Source organism: Sorex fumeus, unplaced genomic scaffold, assembly GCF_029834395.1.
Source record: "Sorex fumeus unplaced genomic scaffold, SorFum_2.1 ptg000078l, whole genome shotgun sequence".
NCBI lineage: Eukaryota > Metazoa > Chordata > Mammalia > Eulipotyphla > Soricidae > Sorex > Sorex fumeus.
Window position 1 is genome coordinate 10,780,455 of NW_026606135.1, and position 16,700 is coordinate 10,797,154.

At 41.5% G+C, this 16,700-nt stretch overlaps 1 protein-coding gene across 2 annotated transcripts; it reads left to right on the forward strand.

Moving 5' to 3' along the window:
- The first annotated feature begins 305 nt into the window (after nucleotides 1-305).
- SLC35G1 (solute carrier family 35 member G1) lies at nucleotides 306-10,863 on the forward strand. Of its 2 annotated transcripts, XM_056130513.1 has the most exons (3): nucleotides 306-541; nucleotides 5,604-5,781; nucleotides 7,654-10,863. In XM_056130513.1, the coding sequence occupies exons 1-3, from the start codon at nucleotides 328-330 to the stop codon at nucleotides 8,390-8,392; spliced, it is 1,131 nt and encodes a 376-aa protein (XP_055986488.1). In that variant the 5' UTR covers nucleotides 306-327; the 3' UTR covers nucleotides 8,393-10,863. The 2 variants fall into 2 exon arrangements, with proteins under 2 accessions (XP_055986488.1, XP_055986489.1); XM_056130514.1 differs by lacking the exon at nucleotides 5,604-5,781 and having other exon boundaries at nucleotides 306-494.
- Nucleotides 10,864-16,700: the final 5,837 nt, after the last annotated feature.

Genomic DNA, 16,700 nt, shown 5'->3' on the forward strand with positions numbered 1-16,700 from the left:
CGGGCCCGGCCACGCGCTCTCCCCCTTAGCAGACGGCCTGCCACGGGAGAAGGCCACAGGTCCCACGGGCGTCCTGCCTTCGCGGGGGGAGAAAGGCAGGTCTGGGGTGCCCGGCGCCGCCCGCCGCGACCGCGCGTCCGCCCTCGGTCTGCAGGCCCTCCGCATCCCCGCTGCCCACCGCGGCGAGGGGAGAGGGCAGCGGAGGACAGGCGCTCCCACGGGAGTTGGGGAGCCGGGGTGGGGAGGAGGCGGCCGCGCGCGCATGCGCCCGGCAGGCGCCGGCGGCCGGAAGAGCCCGGGCAGCGGAGCGGCTGCGGCGGGCGCCAGATGCCCGGCGGCCGCGGGGAGGGCGCCGGCCGTGCCATGCGGCCCCTGGACAGCGCCGGGGCCGCCGAGCCCGAGGAGCCCGGGCTGCCGCTGGCCGTCGGGGAGCCGCCGGGCGCGGGCGAGGAGCCGGCGGCCGCCGAGCCGGCGGGGACGGCCGGCCGCGGCAGGTGCGGGCTGTGCCTCCCGGCGCCGTGCAGCTCGTGCGCGCAGCCGGGTGAGTGCGGGGTCCGCGGCCCCGGAGCGGGGGTCCGGGGAGGGTGGGGGTGGTCGGCGCCCGCGGCCGGCGGCGTGTGCCCTGAAGCCGGCGATCGTGCTCGCCTCCGCCCGCCCGGAGCTCGGGGAGACCCTCGAGCTGTCACCTGGGGGCGGGAGGGGGTGCTGCGGAGCCGAAGCCCCCTCCCCGCGGCCGCCCCCCCCACCCCGGCTCCCTTCCACCCTCCTCTCCCCACCCCCCCCTCCCCACGTCCCTGCGTGTCCGCCAGCGCGACAGCGGGTAAAGTTTCTGGTTTTGTCTTGAACCTTTGCTAAAAGGTTCTAAAACGAGTTTTGTGATGAACGTCTTTGCGGGCTGGGAGCGTGGAGTCCGTGGGCTGCTCCAGGGGTCCCGGTCCGAGGGTGCGAGGGGTTGGGGGCGTGTGCGAGAGAGGGAGCACACCCGGGAAACGGAGCCAGCTAGGTGCAAACGGGCCGCAAGCATCACGTCTAGAAAATGTTTGCCTCCGAGGCTCAGCATCTCGTGAAGACAGAATGGAGTGGGGCCGCAGGTATCTTAACCTTTGGGGGGCCACAAGGACTTTTTTGGTTACTCCCATTTGACTTTATTTTATAAAAAAAAAAAAGTATGCAAAATGAGACAGAGACACAGTGATACGCGAAGAGGTTTACAGACTCTGTTTCCCAAAGCCAGGGATTCCACGCCGGGGGAAACCCTGCAGTAGTTTTATTCTGTTGAGGTAACGGTTTACAAAACTACCTGTTTCAGGGTGCAGTGCAACCACCACAGCACGCCCACCACCCGAGAGCCAATATTCCTCCACCACAGCCCCCTTCCACCCTATCAACCCGCTTTCCTCCCCGCTGCCATCCCCCCTTCCCTTTTTTGTGGTCAGAGTCTAAGGGAAAAAATTTCTTTTAAACTATTGCTCAACCCTTTCTTTAGACAGATGAAGAAAGTGAGGCCCAGGAAAGAGAGGACTTGGGGGTCAGGCGTTTTTTTGGTTTTGTTTTGTTTTAAGATCTGACCTGTGTGGGCAAGATAAGCACAGGTCTGGGCAGCATCCACGACAGGTCTTGCCAGTTTACCAGAGAGCTAGCTCAGGGTCCTTTCCAAAGATCACAGCACTGCTCAAAGCTCGTGCCGCCTTGAATTCCACCACCCGCGGTCTTGGAGCAGTTTCCTGGAAGAAATAAGCAGATCTCCTTTCATGAGCAAGTTACACAGTCCATATCACTCCTGGGTCACCACCCTTCAGTGTCATCCAGGATTTCAGTCCTCTTACCTCACCCTACTTTCCCCTCCTCCTCCTCTTCCTTTCCCACAGTTTAGAGAGACAGACCTCGGGAAGATGATTCATGCACAGTTTTTGTCCCTAAATGCCAACAGAAACGATCAGAATTCTCATTGTTTCTGCTTGGCCTGCTTTCTCTAGAGCTGACCTTACCCACTCTGGATTGACCAGATGCCCTCCCTGTTAGCTGGTCAGTTTTATTCTAGTGGGAGAGTGAAATTAGTCCTTGCAAACTCTTAAACAGTAGTGGGGAAGTGGAATTAGTCTTTGCAGACTCTTAAACATTTCCCATTTGTGAACTAAAAAAAGCCTGTACACACAGGTAGCACTTGACAAGTGACACTTGTGACGCTTATATAAGTGATCGAATCTAAGCTGGTAGTGCTGTCTTTTAACTTCAAAGAAATTTGCTAACAATAAAACCTGGTTTGGGAAAGGTGACTAGACAATATTCTGGAGCTGCCATAGAAAAATGTTAAACGACTGTACTGTTGGCCCTGAAATTACATTATTTTAGCTGCCTCTAATTGGTTATCTCAACAGAGCTTATTTTCAAGTGAAGACTGGAACCATTACTCATTTTCTTAAATTGTATAAAGTTTATAGGCCCTGTAAACAGTCCAATCCAGACATCTATTGATTCTTTTCAGGAAAAGTGAAGAATTGATACTGAAAGGAGGAGAAGTTGTCTAAGATCTGTACATTGTATTCCCCTGGTAGGAATTTTCTAGCATAGCCCTGGTTCTCAAACTAGAGGAGATTTTTAAAGTTAGATAGATTCTGTTTCAAAGGGTTTGGTGCAGGACTTGGAAAACAATTTTTACAAGTTACTCAGGTGTTTTTCATTCCCAACCAGGTCTGTGACTAACCCCCCCTTAAGGCAAATGAGAGAAAACCTGAGAAAGTTTTCAGTTTCTTAAGTCACCAAAAAACACTGTGGCTACTTATTTTGAATTAACTGCCAACTTCTGAGATAATTGTAGTTTGTAGTGATATATGAACACGGAAACTCATTACAGAAACAAATATCCCTTTGTACCATGCTATTGTCTTGCTCATTTCCATTTACAGAGAGAACCTTTAGTAAGAGACCAAGATTTGCCTGAGTAGAACAACTTCTGACTCTCAATAAGATATCAAGTTTTGGGCCACAGAAAGAGTAGGGGGTCAGGTATTTGCTTTGCACTTTGCATGTGGCCAACCCGGTTCCATCTCCAGCACTGCATATGGTCCTCCAAGTTGCTCCAGGAGTGACCCCTGAGCACTGGCCAGGTGTAGCTCTAGAACCTCTGAAAAGAAAAAAAATTAATAATAAAACATCCAGATCTGGTAGGCCTTCTAATAGCTGTTCCGCTCTAATCAGAAAGCATGGACATTAAGTATTTATAGGTGGGAAATATGTGTATGTGTGTGTTCTAAGGGAAAAAAATAATTCAAAGGCAAAAGTGTAAAATTAAGTTTTAAAAGAGTTAAAATATCATGTTAAGTTAAAATATCCCTGGAGTTTAGATTGGAAAATATCCTTGAACTAGTTCAGAGAGATGTTTTCTGTCCTTGATCTTCTTGTTCTGTTCTCTTCAAGGGTGTAGGTTCTAAGTATGGGTAGGGTTTCTTTTAAGAAAAATAATTTTATTTGTGCCTGAATTCTGAAATTTCAGAAGCCGAACTAAAACTAACCACAGTCAAGATAATGTATTTAGTGATGCTTAGCTGAGAAGTTTTCTAAGGTTTCCTTCTCATAGACTAAATGGGTGTGTGCAGTTTATTTCTGCAATCACATAGGTGTAGGGAAAAATCTGGAAGATTGAGTCTGAGAACATAAAAACTTTAGGAAGTTTCATGAAATTTACATACAAGTGGTACTACATGGAAAGTATCATGTTAAGCGAAATGAGTCAGAAAGAGCAGGATAGACATAGAAAGATTGCATTCATCTGGGAACATAAAGTAACAAAATGGGAGACTAACACCCAGGAGTGGCCGAGACTAGTACCAGTAATTTTGCTCCATGACTTGGAGGCCAGCCACACGTGCTAGGGGAAAAGGAAGCACAGATAGAGAAGGGAGCACCAAATAAAGGGTGTTGGGAGGATCCTCCCAGAATGGGAGAAGCATGCTGAAAGTAGACTATAGACCAAGCATGATTGCCACTCAATGCCTCTCTTGCAAACCACAGAACCCAAAAGGAGAGAGAGAGAATAAAAGGGAATGCCGTGCCACAGAGGCATGGTGGGATGGGGGGATGAGGGGTGGGAGGGATGCTGGGACCTGTGGTGGTGGAGGATGGGTGCTGGTGGAGGGATGGGTACTTGTATAACTGAAACCCAAGCACAAAAATTTGTAAGTCTATAACTGTACCTCGTGGTGTTTCAAAAATAAATAAATAAATAAAAAGGAAAAAAAAAAACCTTAGGACAACAGTTAGCTCCAGAATCTTCTTTGCAGTTGTGCATCTAAAATAGAAAGAGGTAGTGTCTCTCACCAAAATGACGTTTTACTAGAAAAACTGCTATAAAGTTCAAGCTGCAGAAAGTCCCAGTCATCATTGTTTGGTTCTGATTTGCAAAATATTTGTCATTTAGGAGTACATCTTATGACTTTTCCACTGCTGAGAAACAAATTGTAAATTCCTAGATTGAATGACTGTTCCAGTTTTATGTAAATTGCTTGTGTCCAAACAACTTCAACTCAATTTTCTACCTGATGAGAGAGTCATTGTGTCCATATCAGTCTCTTCTTGTTTGTATGTTAGTTTCAAAGGAAGAAAGAGTATATTTCTCCATAAGTGACCGCTCTTTTGGAGTTCTCTGCTCACCTGTTCAATTTTGCTCTTTAAATTAGATCGGAAGCAGGTTCTACTTGTATCCTAGAGGCAGTAAATAAACATGAATTTAATATTCTTACTGCCATTAATAGATTGAATAGAGCCTGGAGGAAGCAGAAATTTTCTGCTTCGTATAAAACCTTAAGAGTTGGTATTAAATAGCAGTTACAGTTTTTTTTTTAAGTGGAATCGGACCAGAGGGTTACATTAGCAGTCCTTGTCCCCCAAAATTTATGTTCTAAATGGAAGGAAAGTCATGAAACATGAAATGTTTGATTAACTATTCAGAATAACAAACAGAAGGCAGTGGTATAAAACTCCATCTTTCTATGAAATTTTCTCTTTTCACTCAGTATATTTTTATTCAGCGTTTTGTATATGGTAGCCATGAACAAAGCACCCAAGATCCTAACCCTGGAAGAGTTCGTAGGCTTATTAGAGGAATCAGACATTTAAAAGATATTTTAAATATTTAATGGAGGTATATGCTGTTTTTGTAGAAGAGGTATATGTGTTTTTGTAGAAGAGAACACTTGTTTCTAAAGCTCAGTTAACGAATGAGATAGTATAAAATGTTATCCTTTGACGTGTTTTTCTCTAGCCATCTTGACAAGTATTTTTTAGAGGTTTGTCTCTATCTTGCCAAGCTTTTTCCTTCCTTTGACTTGTAAGTGAGGAATCATTCCTTAGTGAGCCAAAGGGAATCCATTTTGTAGAGCGAAACTGAAGTTTTTTAAAGCCAGGTTGAAATTATTGCCTTCTTCTGTGGTTTTTCATTCTTGGTCAAGGGGGGAAAAAAAGCTCAGATTTTGAGAATGGACATGACTAGGAGGTAAGATGTTAGCCATTAACATGGTTTCATTATTTTTTTTCTCGATTTCTAAGTGAAAATGATAAAGCGTGCGCTTGGAAAAAAGGACTAACCAGAATTTAATCTTTTTCAGAAGCCAAGAAGAAACCCTGTCCCGGACTTGGCTTAGTTTACACATTATTGTCTGCCTTCCTTTTCTCAGTGGGCTCTGTGTTTGTTAAAAAAGTACAAGATGTCCATGCTGTAGAAATTAGTGGATTTCGATGTGTGTTCCAAATGCTAGTCATTATTCCTTGCTTAATATACAGAAAGTAAGTATTTCTTAACAAGCTATCAATAAACATTAGTAAATATTTTGACCTGCTTAATTATTTTTTCTATAATATCTGTCTCTCATAGACTTATCAGTTTGTACATCCCTTGACTGATTAGGAAAAAACACAAGGATCCACCCACAGAAGATTCTCTCATAAGCATAAACCACATGCTTAACAAAGGGGGAAAAACAGATTCAGTTATTCACAACCCCTACTTTGGAGAACAAAGTTTTTCCTGTATAATCCCATTTTCTACCACCCTGACCTTTTTTTTGGCATAAGTAGTATTTGGACGAAAAAATAAATAAAGAAGAGAAAGTAGTGGTGTCTCCTAATGTCCTAGATTTCATTGCATAGAACAGACTGCTCTCTTACCAGGGTAGACAGTAGGTTAGAGTATTAATAACTGAATTTTCCCTAGGATAATAGGGGGCATGGAAAGGTAATGCTGAGCAAGACCCTACTTTCATATTCAGGTTCCTCACCTTTGAACTGGAAGAAATTACACTCTCTGTTTTCTGCCTTGCAAGGTGATTGCAGGGGTCAAATAATATTTATTATCGATTAGAGCACTTTATGTGGAATGTAACAATATATGAAACTGCCTTCATTCCCCACCCTTTCTGTTCACCCAACTAGCCCCTCTTTCCAGTCCATATGGATCCTCCACATGGCCTCCCAGGTTTAGATTATGCCTCCTCTCCCTGTGTCATTAGACGCCATGGAAGAGAGACCAATTGGATCCCTAGTAGCTGCCAGGTCTTCCTCTTTCAAAAAAAAAAGATGCTCAAACTCCAAATAAAAAAAACCCTCAGTTGCTTGCCACCCAAATCTCCTGGTGTCTGCAGCAAAGTGCAGATTCACTTAAATTAGTTTTACCCTGAATCCCAGGGATTTTCTGAGGAGTGTCAGAAATTCCTGTGTAAGAATTGATAAACCACAAAACTTTAGAAAATGATGACGAGACTTTAGAAGTTTCTAAGGGTGGCAGCAGACCAATGAGGTTTGGATAATCATCTTCCCCCTCTCAGAATAAATTGTATTGTCAGAGGAAGATTCTGAAAGAATTTTCTTAAATGTCTGATATTAATCTGTTTTGACCTATTTTTGGTTTGACTCTCATAGAAGACTTAGCTTCTCCAAGAATGGACCACACTTTGTTCCAAGATTTTGGGTTCTTCATGCCATGCCTTGATGTGCCCTAAAGATGTCCCACTTTTGCACAGATCCAGCCAGGAGTCTATATTCTGCTTAGTAATTATTCAGCATGGGGGAATGGAGTAGTAGTTATTGTAGTAATTATTATGCTTATGTCCTTTATTAGTTTTTAAAAATTTTTTCCTAATAAAAAGCTATCTCAGATTCAATAACTGAAACAAATTTTGTATCACTTAAACTTCTACAGAAAAACAAATAGAAATGGAGAAAATTCATACTAGTCAGGACGAAGTTTTCTCAAGTAGAGCAACTTAATCTTAAAATTATTTATATTATGAAATGGCATTTTTATTGTAGAAAACAGGAGAAATTAAGGAAAGGAAAACAAATAGAAGAAAAATAGGTATAGCCAGAGTAAGATTTTCAATATATTTTGTCCTGTTTTTTGCAAACTTGTATAGAGGCAGTACCTATGTTTACTGACTTTAAGCAGTTCTCATGCCATTTTTTTGCTCGTATTATGAACACTAATGCCATTTCATATACTTAGAAAAAATAATTTTTAGGTAACATTGCATTATGATCATTTACTATTCCCTTATCTTTTGATACATGGGACCTTGAAAATAGCATTTGCTCTAAAATTACAACTTGAAATAACAAGCGCCAGCTTCCATTAATATTACCTTCCTTCATTTGAATTTATAGAACTGGATTTATAGGCCCTAAGGGTCAGCGGATCTTACTCATTTTCAGAGGCATCCTCGGTTCTACTGCCATGGTCCTTTTCTACTACGCTCTGCAGGCAACATCCCTCGCGGACACCACGGTCATCACGTTCAGCAGCCCTGTGTTCACGTCTCTGTTTGCTTGGATATTCCTCAAGGAGAAGTACAGCCCTTGGGATGCTCTCTTCACCGTATTCGCAATCACGGGCGTGATCCTCATCGTCAGGCCACCGTTTCTGTTTGGGTCCAGCAGCGCAGAGACGGGCCAGCGCTATACAGTCCACCTGAAGGGCACGTTTGCTGCAGTGGGACATGCCGTCTTCGGTGCCGGGACGCTTGTCATCCTCAGGAAGATGGGGGTGTCCGTGGACTACTTCCTGAGCATTTGGTATTACGTGGTCCTTGGGCTCATGGAGTGCATCGCCATCCTCTTCGTCTTGGGAGCGTGGAGTCTGCCAAACTGTGGGCTGGACAGACTGTTTCTTGTCCTCATTGGACTCTTTGGCCTGGGGGGTCAAGTGTTTCTCACCAAAGCCCTTCAGATAGAAAAAGCAGGACTCGTTTCCATAATGAAGACCATGGACGTGGTCTTCGCTTTCATCTTTCAGATTCTGTTCTTTAATGATATACCAACCTGGTGGACAGTGGGTGGTGCTCTGTGCGTGGTAGCCAGCAGCACTGGAGCTGCTATTCGGAAATGGTGCCAGGGTTCCAAGTGAAGCAACAACTGACCCTGTGTGTCAGTATTTTGGGGCGCTCCCACCCGCTTCAGGCACCACGTTTGCACACCAACTTGGAGAATGTGCATTTCCTGCCCCCTTGGTACTGAACAGATTTCATCGGGTACCATTTTGAATCTGGTATGTCTCAAGTCATAGAGTATTCAGTTGGATTGGGATAGCAATTCTTTTTTCCCTCTGTCAGGTTTGTTGTTATTGTTCTTTTTTGATTCTTTCCCCCTTCTTGTTGTTGGGGTGACATTAGAAAAAGGACTAGCTCACTAGGCCTTTTTATAAACAAAATTTATAACTATTATGAATAGGTGTATTTTTTTAAAATTGTATTTTTGGTACTGCAGACCACGTGGAAGGAGGAAATTTCCAGACATTCTTTTAGGAGTGTAGAAGAAAATTATTGATAATGATGCTGCTATAATAAATACGTTTGATAATTCATTTGAAACATAATTCCATTTAGAAGGCCAAAGCTAACACTTGGGCAAGGTGCCTACTTAATGATGTTGACAGTATGACTGAATTGGCCTTATTTTCAAGGCTTTATGATTTATCATTTTTCAATCCATATCTGTGCCTTTTTGTTTCAATGCTGGAATTTTTATATGTAAACTTTTTCAAGTTTTAAAATAACCAAATTTAGCTAATAGTTTTCTGTTTTGTTGGCTTTAGTACTGGCTGTTATCATTCGATGATTTTGTCTTTTTTTTTCTGAAACTGCACAAAATTTTTCTTAACTTTTGAAGATTTCTGGTTTATCAATTACACAGGAGGAAACTTGGCATGGGCCTTGTGCACATTTCCATCCTGGTGTGTTTTCCACACATTAGAAATGTGATTTTTCTAGAGATTCTTTTGAATTTATAGTGTGATGCCAACCAAATAAAATTTTCTCAGGATTTCATTAGGTGGAACCATCTAAAATGGTTGGGATTTTTACCTTTTTAACATTGCAAAAACCATAATTTCCTATGGTTCCCTCTAATAGATACCTCTCTTACCCTCCAAACCAAATATTAGAGGAAGTTGGAATATATATTTTTCAAGTAACTTTTTAAAAGTACATCAACCCTATTAAACTTATTTTTATAGATTTTTTCTTTATGAAATTACATGTAATAGTAATGCTTCATGTTATGTTAAATGTAAAGTCCATGGTTGTTGACTTTTTTGTAATTTTTTGAATGGAAAAAATTACTGTGTCAGTATGATATTAAATGTCAATGCTGCACCATGATACTAACATCATGAACTTGAGCAACACATATTTATATCTGGAACTTCAACAGACTAACACTGTATAGTTAAAAAGAGAACTTAGGGTCTGGAGAGATAGCACAGTGGGTAGGGTGTTTGCCTTGCTGTCCTGGGTTCCATCTCTGGCATCCCATATGGTCCCCCAAGCAGGCCAGGAACGATCCCTTAGTGCAAAGTCAGGAGTAAGCCCTTAGCATCCCTTGTATAGCCCCCAAACAAAACAAAACAAAAAAAGAAAGAAAAGAGAGAGAATTTAGTATCTAGGAAAGCTTGGGATATTAAATGAGGAAGTAGAGAGTACATGCAACAAATTTTTTGAACCCTTTAATGGTTAGGCTGTAACGGCCTCCAACTCTTAAAGTGCAAGACCAGCATCTATTATTTTCCTAAACCTCCACATTTGAAAGATTATAGGTTCTTTCCCATTCTCTAATCACAACTCTTCCAAAGTTAGAAGGAAGTTGGCTTCTAAGAGTTATGCCCTGGTGAGAAAGACGTATTTCCAGTAATATCAGAAAAGAATTTTGGCACTGATTTTTTCAAATGTTTTCAACCTTACAAATCCTAAATGAAGCCTGATTAAGAGAGTCACCTCTATCATTATAATCTTCGCCTAATCTTCAGTACTGGCATTTAGAGTTACAAACACATCATTTGCAAGTACCTTAGATAATTTTAGAATTGGAGCATTTTAGAACTCAGAGGCTGAAATTCTCCAATAGAAGCCTTGCTTCTATATGCTTGGAATGCTAGGGAGGAAAATTACCCGGGATGGGTTTCTGTGGCCTTTTCCCCCTCCCTTCGTCCCATGATAAAATACGGAAAATAAACCGTTATTTGAGCTACCTAAGGTCAATTAACTCTCAGGGAACCTCTCCTAATTCTTTTACTTCGCACAGTAAAAGAATTTATGGGACCTTGAAAGTTAAATCCCTTTGGGCCTATACATCAGAGAAATGTTTTATTTCAGCTGTGTAGGTTAAGTGCTTGAATGTCACAAAATGTTTCTTCTCCCAAATTTTTTTTTTCGCAGGGGGTAATTCTTCAACACTTTTATAATGCCCAAGATACATACATGGACATGTATTATAACAATTATGTATATGTATATTTTGCAGACTGTAGTTTGTGTTGAAAAGGAAAGTATTTTCATAAATTGTTTTTATTTTATAAGCACTAATAAAATTAATATGAAAAGGTATTATGTTGGTTTTTATAATTTTAGCAGATGTATTAGATAACATTTTCATTTTATCCACGTTTTAAAATTTATTTTATAAAGGAGATTGACCTTCAGCCATTCAGCACTAGTATAATCTTAAATTTGAACTACCTTTCCTTCTAATTCTATCTCTTAAATTTCTGGATTACAAATTTCGCTTGCCTCCTCCTTGTTAACAGAGAATTCCTCTATAGGAAGGACAGCTTCCATTTCTAGATCTATCTGCCCATGTAGAACTGCACCAATCTTTTTAAAAAAATCTTATATAGGTGTTGCTTCCTTTCCATTTCTGGCTTTAGCTTTGATTCTTTCTGACTTTGATTCTGACTAGGGGAATGAGCCTGGTTCTCTATTTCCCATACACTATTCTGGACCGATAGCACAGCGGCAGGGCGTTCGCCTTACAAGCGGCCAACATGGCCGACCCGAGTTCGATTCCTCCACCCCCTTGGAGAGCCCGGCAAGCTACTGAGAGTATTCGATATGCCAAACACAGTAACAACAAAGTCTCCAATCGAGACGTTCCTGGGCCCGCTGGAGCAAATCGACGATCAACGGGAGAGCCTTACCTATTCTGTATACTCAACATGGCTCTTCTGGCCTCTTACCTGTTCATATGTTAAGTATATTTAGTCTCTTTTTCTTTTCTTTTTCTTTTTTTGTGGGGGTTCACACCTGGTGATGCACAGGGGTTACTCTTGGCTCTGCACTCAGGAATTACTCCTAGCAGTGCTCAGGGGACCGCATGGGAAGCTGGGAATCGAACCCCGGTCAGCCGCGTGCAAGGCAAACGCCCTACCCACTGTGCTATTGCCCCAATCCCTTAGTCTCTTTAGGATAACCTAGCGCCTAGCTTCTTAAACTGTATAGCATGACTCCATATGGATTATGCAACTGAATATGGTGTTCTCCACCCGCCCCCCCCACCGCCAAATTTGACAAGAGTTAAAGCTTCCTGAATATGCAGTGATTAAAAACTAATTCAATGTCTAATGTGTAATGAATCCAAGGTGATTGGCAGTGTTCACCCATGTTGAACTTCTCGGGTATGACCCTTTAAGTCATGAGTTCATCAATTTGCTGGAGCGGGCCCAGTAATGTCGTCATCATGAGACTTGTTACTGTGTTTGGCATATCAAATACGTCATGGGTAGCTTGCCAGACTCTACCCTGCGGGCGAGATACTCTCAGTAGCTTGCCAGGCTCTCCAAGAGGGGGGGAGGAATCAAACTCGGGTTGGCCATGTTGGCCGCTTGTAAGGCAAATGCCCTACCGCTGTGCTATCGCTCCAGCCCAGTCATGAGTAGAAAAAAAAAATTTAAGAAGCTCTGCTCGAGCGGGCCCAGTAATGTCTCCATTGGAGACTTTGTTGTTACTGTGTTTGGCATATTGAATAAGTCACGGGTGGCTTGCCAGGCTCTCTCTCAGCAGCCTGCTGGGCTCTCTGAGAGGGGCGGAGGAATCGAACTCGGGTGGGCCATGTTGGCTGTGTGCAAGGCAAATGCCCTACCGCTGTGCTATCACTCCAGCCCTGAACTAGTGGGAAAAAAGCCAGATATCCTTGATAACAGAGTGGCTCTGCTTCAAGTATATGAAGCCATGGTTAGTACTTGGCACTAGAACTTGGTTATTAGGATATGGGTTGAACAAGTGAAGTCTGGGTACTAAAAGTCCCAAGAATTCTATTAAATAATTCTTTTAGTCCCTTGAAGAAAATTAAATATTACTACTATAACCTCAGAATTCTATAAGATTTTAGGATTCACAGGGACTGTTTGTGATCCAAGTTTTAACCTATCGAATCCTTGTGGAACAATTCTAATGGTCTGAAATTCAGCTAAGTAATAATTTATAAATTAAAAACATTGATGTGATTTTCCATTTTAAAGCTATGAAGCTTAACTCTAAATTTACATGCAATACAAATTTTCTACCCAAGAAAGTAAAGGAATAAAAAGCAATCCAATTGACTCATGTCATAGTATTACATACATTTCTCAATTAATATGTATGAATGTGCTTTGTTTCTCTTTATGTGTATTTTAAGACTTTGATACTCTGCAATTAAGTACATGCATTTGGTAGAACATGTAAAGGGCAATTTGGCAACCTTTATCAGTTTGCAAATGTACACACTCTGGCTGGGTGGGGGTTGCTGGGGCTTGGGGTGACACCCAGCAGTGCTCAGTGCTTACTCCTGGCTCGACACACAGGGATCATTCCTAAAAGGGCTTGGAGGACTATACAGGGGTGCCTGGGATTAAACTTGGGTTGGCTGCTTGTATTGCAAGTCCTCTACCGTCTGTACCTGTACAATCACTCTGGCCTTGCAGTTGTATACACTTTCTTCACCCTCACTAGTAAAAATGTCCACTATCTCGCTTCACAGACCTTGACCTTTCCAACATCTTTCCCATGTTGTCATTTTAGCAAATGAAATGCAAACTTGGAAGTCACTGTGGAGCCTACCACTCAAGTGAAAGCACAGTTTCTTGATCTTGTGATTTTGAGACATATATGCCCTCATCTTTTCCCTTCCCCCTCATGTAGCATATATTTCATACATTCCATTTCAGGAATTAGTCTTACAGATATACTTGCTCATTGCAAAAATAACATGTATATGAGTATTCATTATGGTATTATTTGTACTTGACAAAAATAGAACTAGCCTTAACATTCCTGAATTGAGTACCAGTTAAATAACATTTTCATATAAAATATAACACAACTTAAGAGCAAGGGAGCTTTCCATGTTAGTATGGAATAATCTTCATTATTATAAGTGAAAAGAGCAAGTTTTAGATAGTAGTACAGTACAATATGTTATTATGTGTGTAAGGAGAGGGGAAGCAAACGAGGAGGGTACACAAGAAATGGTTAACAACAATTGCCTGCCTTTAAGGATAAGATTTTGGCAGTAATAGGTCAGTGTGAAAAGGGAATATTTTCCCTTTAACACCTTTAACATTTTGAGTCACATGTATATATATCCTAGTTCAAAAGTAAACAAAACTAGTGAAACAAAAGCAAGAAGAAAACTTCACACAAAGGAATAGATTAGATAGATAAACTACAGAGAAATATCTACTGCTTTCATCAGAGCTAACAGCCTGTTTCAACATTAATGACTTCTTTTTGTTTTCTCTTTTGGTTTATACAGCACACAAATCAGATTTAATGACCACATGTTTCACAATTAAAGAAAATATAAAAACTTGAATTTCTATTTTATTAAATAAAGATGTCCTCTAAATTCCTTAAAATACATCGCCTAGCCCTGAGTCAAGTGTCTGCCACTGCATAAGGTAAGGTAAGGTAAAGGCCCTCCCGTTGATCATCGATTTGCTCGAGCGGGCCCAGTAACGTCTCCATTGGAGACTTTGTTGTTACTGTGTCTGGCATATCGAATACGTCATGGGGAGCTTGCCAGAGCGATAGCACAGCAGTAGGGCGTTTGCCCGACCCGAGTTCAATTCCTCCGCCCCTCTCGGAGAGCCCGGCAAGCTACCGAGAGTATCTCGCCCGCCACTGCATAAAATACTACCAAAACCCCAGAAAGAGAATTGATATTTATTATGTCCCACTCAGTTCAGTGTTGGATATTAACACTAAGTATTTTATGCTTCATCAGTAAATTAGAATCTTATTATTTTCTTGTTAGCATCTCTAATTTAGTTAAAGTTTATCTTTAACCTTTCCTTTGTAGTTTACCTCTCATTGTCACAGTTCCCCAAGTCAGACTTGATTAGTTACAAGCCAAAACTTTCTCATAATTCTGTGCTTTGTATTTGGGTACTTGCTTTTCTATTTCCCCTATAGCCTTTTTATATTTTACTATAGAGTAATGTTCTTTGGTTAAACACAAAAAGATCATTTAATGCTACGATCTTAATATTTGGGAATTGATTGACTCTGAAATATATCTACTCCTGGGCATAATTACTTGTTCATAATCACTTGACTCGGGCTTCAGCTCCTAACACCCCAAAAGCGAGGTCCCACCGTGGAACTGGGATGGACCCAGGCTGAGTGGCAGAGCTATCCCGGCGTTGAAATGGAACAGTCTAGAAAACGTAAATGCATGGTCTTGATGCAAACTGTTATGACTTAAGAGACAGGACCCCCATGGGGAAGGACAAGCTGAACTTGCCTGAGGACTTAGTCTGGGATTTATGGTAAAAGCTTAGCTTGCTCTTAGAGCACAGAGAACTATGTGTTGGGATCTATGTCTCTTACTGAGTTCATTCAAACAACTGTAAGTATTGATAACTTATCAATATAACAAGAGGGAAAGATAAAAGCAATGTAGATGTCCCTGAGAGACAAAAGTGTCTCGTGTTAATCTTCTCAAAAGAGAATTTCCTACATTTTATCTGTGTAAATGATCTATGTAAATTTGCATAGGTCTTACCTATGTAAATGATCAATCACACCTATGTATGTCCTTACCTCACCCCCCTTAGATGTCTTATAAGTGTGCTAGCAGCTCTGCACTAAACAGGCCATTTTCACCATTAGTCTGTGGTCCCCCTTCTCTCTGTCTCTCTGTCTCTCTGCTGGGAAGCCTGGGGAGTTCTGAAGGCAGCTCTAGACCACCAAACGTGTGTCACAGCAGCTGAAACCACGCATTGTTTTGTGAATTCACAGTCCAGGAGTTTCTTTATTTCTTTATCACAGTCCTTTGCAAACACTACGGGTGAGTTAATAGGAATTTGAGGTTCAAAGAAATTGAATGGGATAAACTGCTTTGAAAATCCCAGTACCCTCGCTAGTAAATGTGAGCACTATCTCACTTCAAAGACCTTGAACTTTTCAATATCTCTCCCATGTTGTTATTTTACCAAGTAAAATGCAAACTTGGAAGTCACTGTGGAGCCTACCAGTCAACTGAAAGCACAGTTTCTTGATCATGTGATTTGGAGACATATGCTCTCATCCTTTTCCTTCCCTCTCATGTAGTTAGATGTAGAAGTATAAAATGTGATATGTAGTTTAGATATTTTTCTTTCTATCTATTAACCATTGTTTTCTTGAGCCTTATACAATGACAATCACTGCAAGAAATCATCATATCATTGTTAAGTCTTCAAAATGGTCGAAACGAGATGTGAACATGACATATGAACAATATAATCAGTATGTACAGGTCATAAGAATATTGCAAAGAGATAATCTATAGAAGTGTCAGATCAGCAAAGAACAGGATAATGCTGTATTGCTAAAATATACATAGATTAATTCAGTCTAAACTTCTCTAGATGTTCCAAGAGCATTTCTAAGTATGTGATTCACCAATTAAAAGAAGGGCTAGCCAACCTCAGAAGCAGGAAAGGAGTATAACTATAGCAGACTTGTTCTCATTGTAGAGGTAGAATATATCAAGATTATGAGTAGCCATATTTTTTCCCTAAAATCTCTCTAATAGTGAGGACTCTACAGGCAAAATCATAGAGGTACAACCATAAGCTAGAGTATAATCATAGAGTATAAGCAACAATAAACCATTACTCTACTGTGTCATCTGCTATCCGGAACTTTTCTTGTGCTCTGGCTCATTGAGTCCTTGCAACTGTTTAATTTATAAGGAAGTCTTCTATTGACTTCATTTCACTGTTGAAGAAATAGAGGCTAAGAGAACTTAAGTGACTCATCCAAGATATTGCAGCCAGAGCCTGTATCTTAAAACACTGGCCTGTCAAATTAGTCTGCACTTTTGACTCTGTTACCCCATTGCTTGCCCAAATCCTGAAGCTACCAATTTCAAGCTTATAAACCTCTTTGAGGGGTATGGTGCTGCCAGCAGGTGAATCT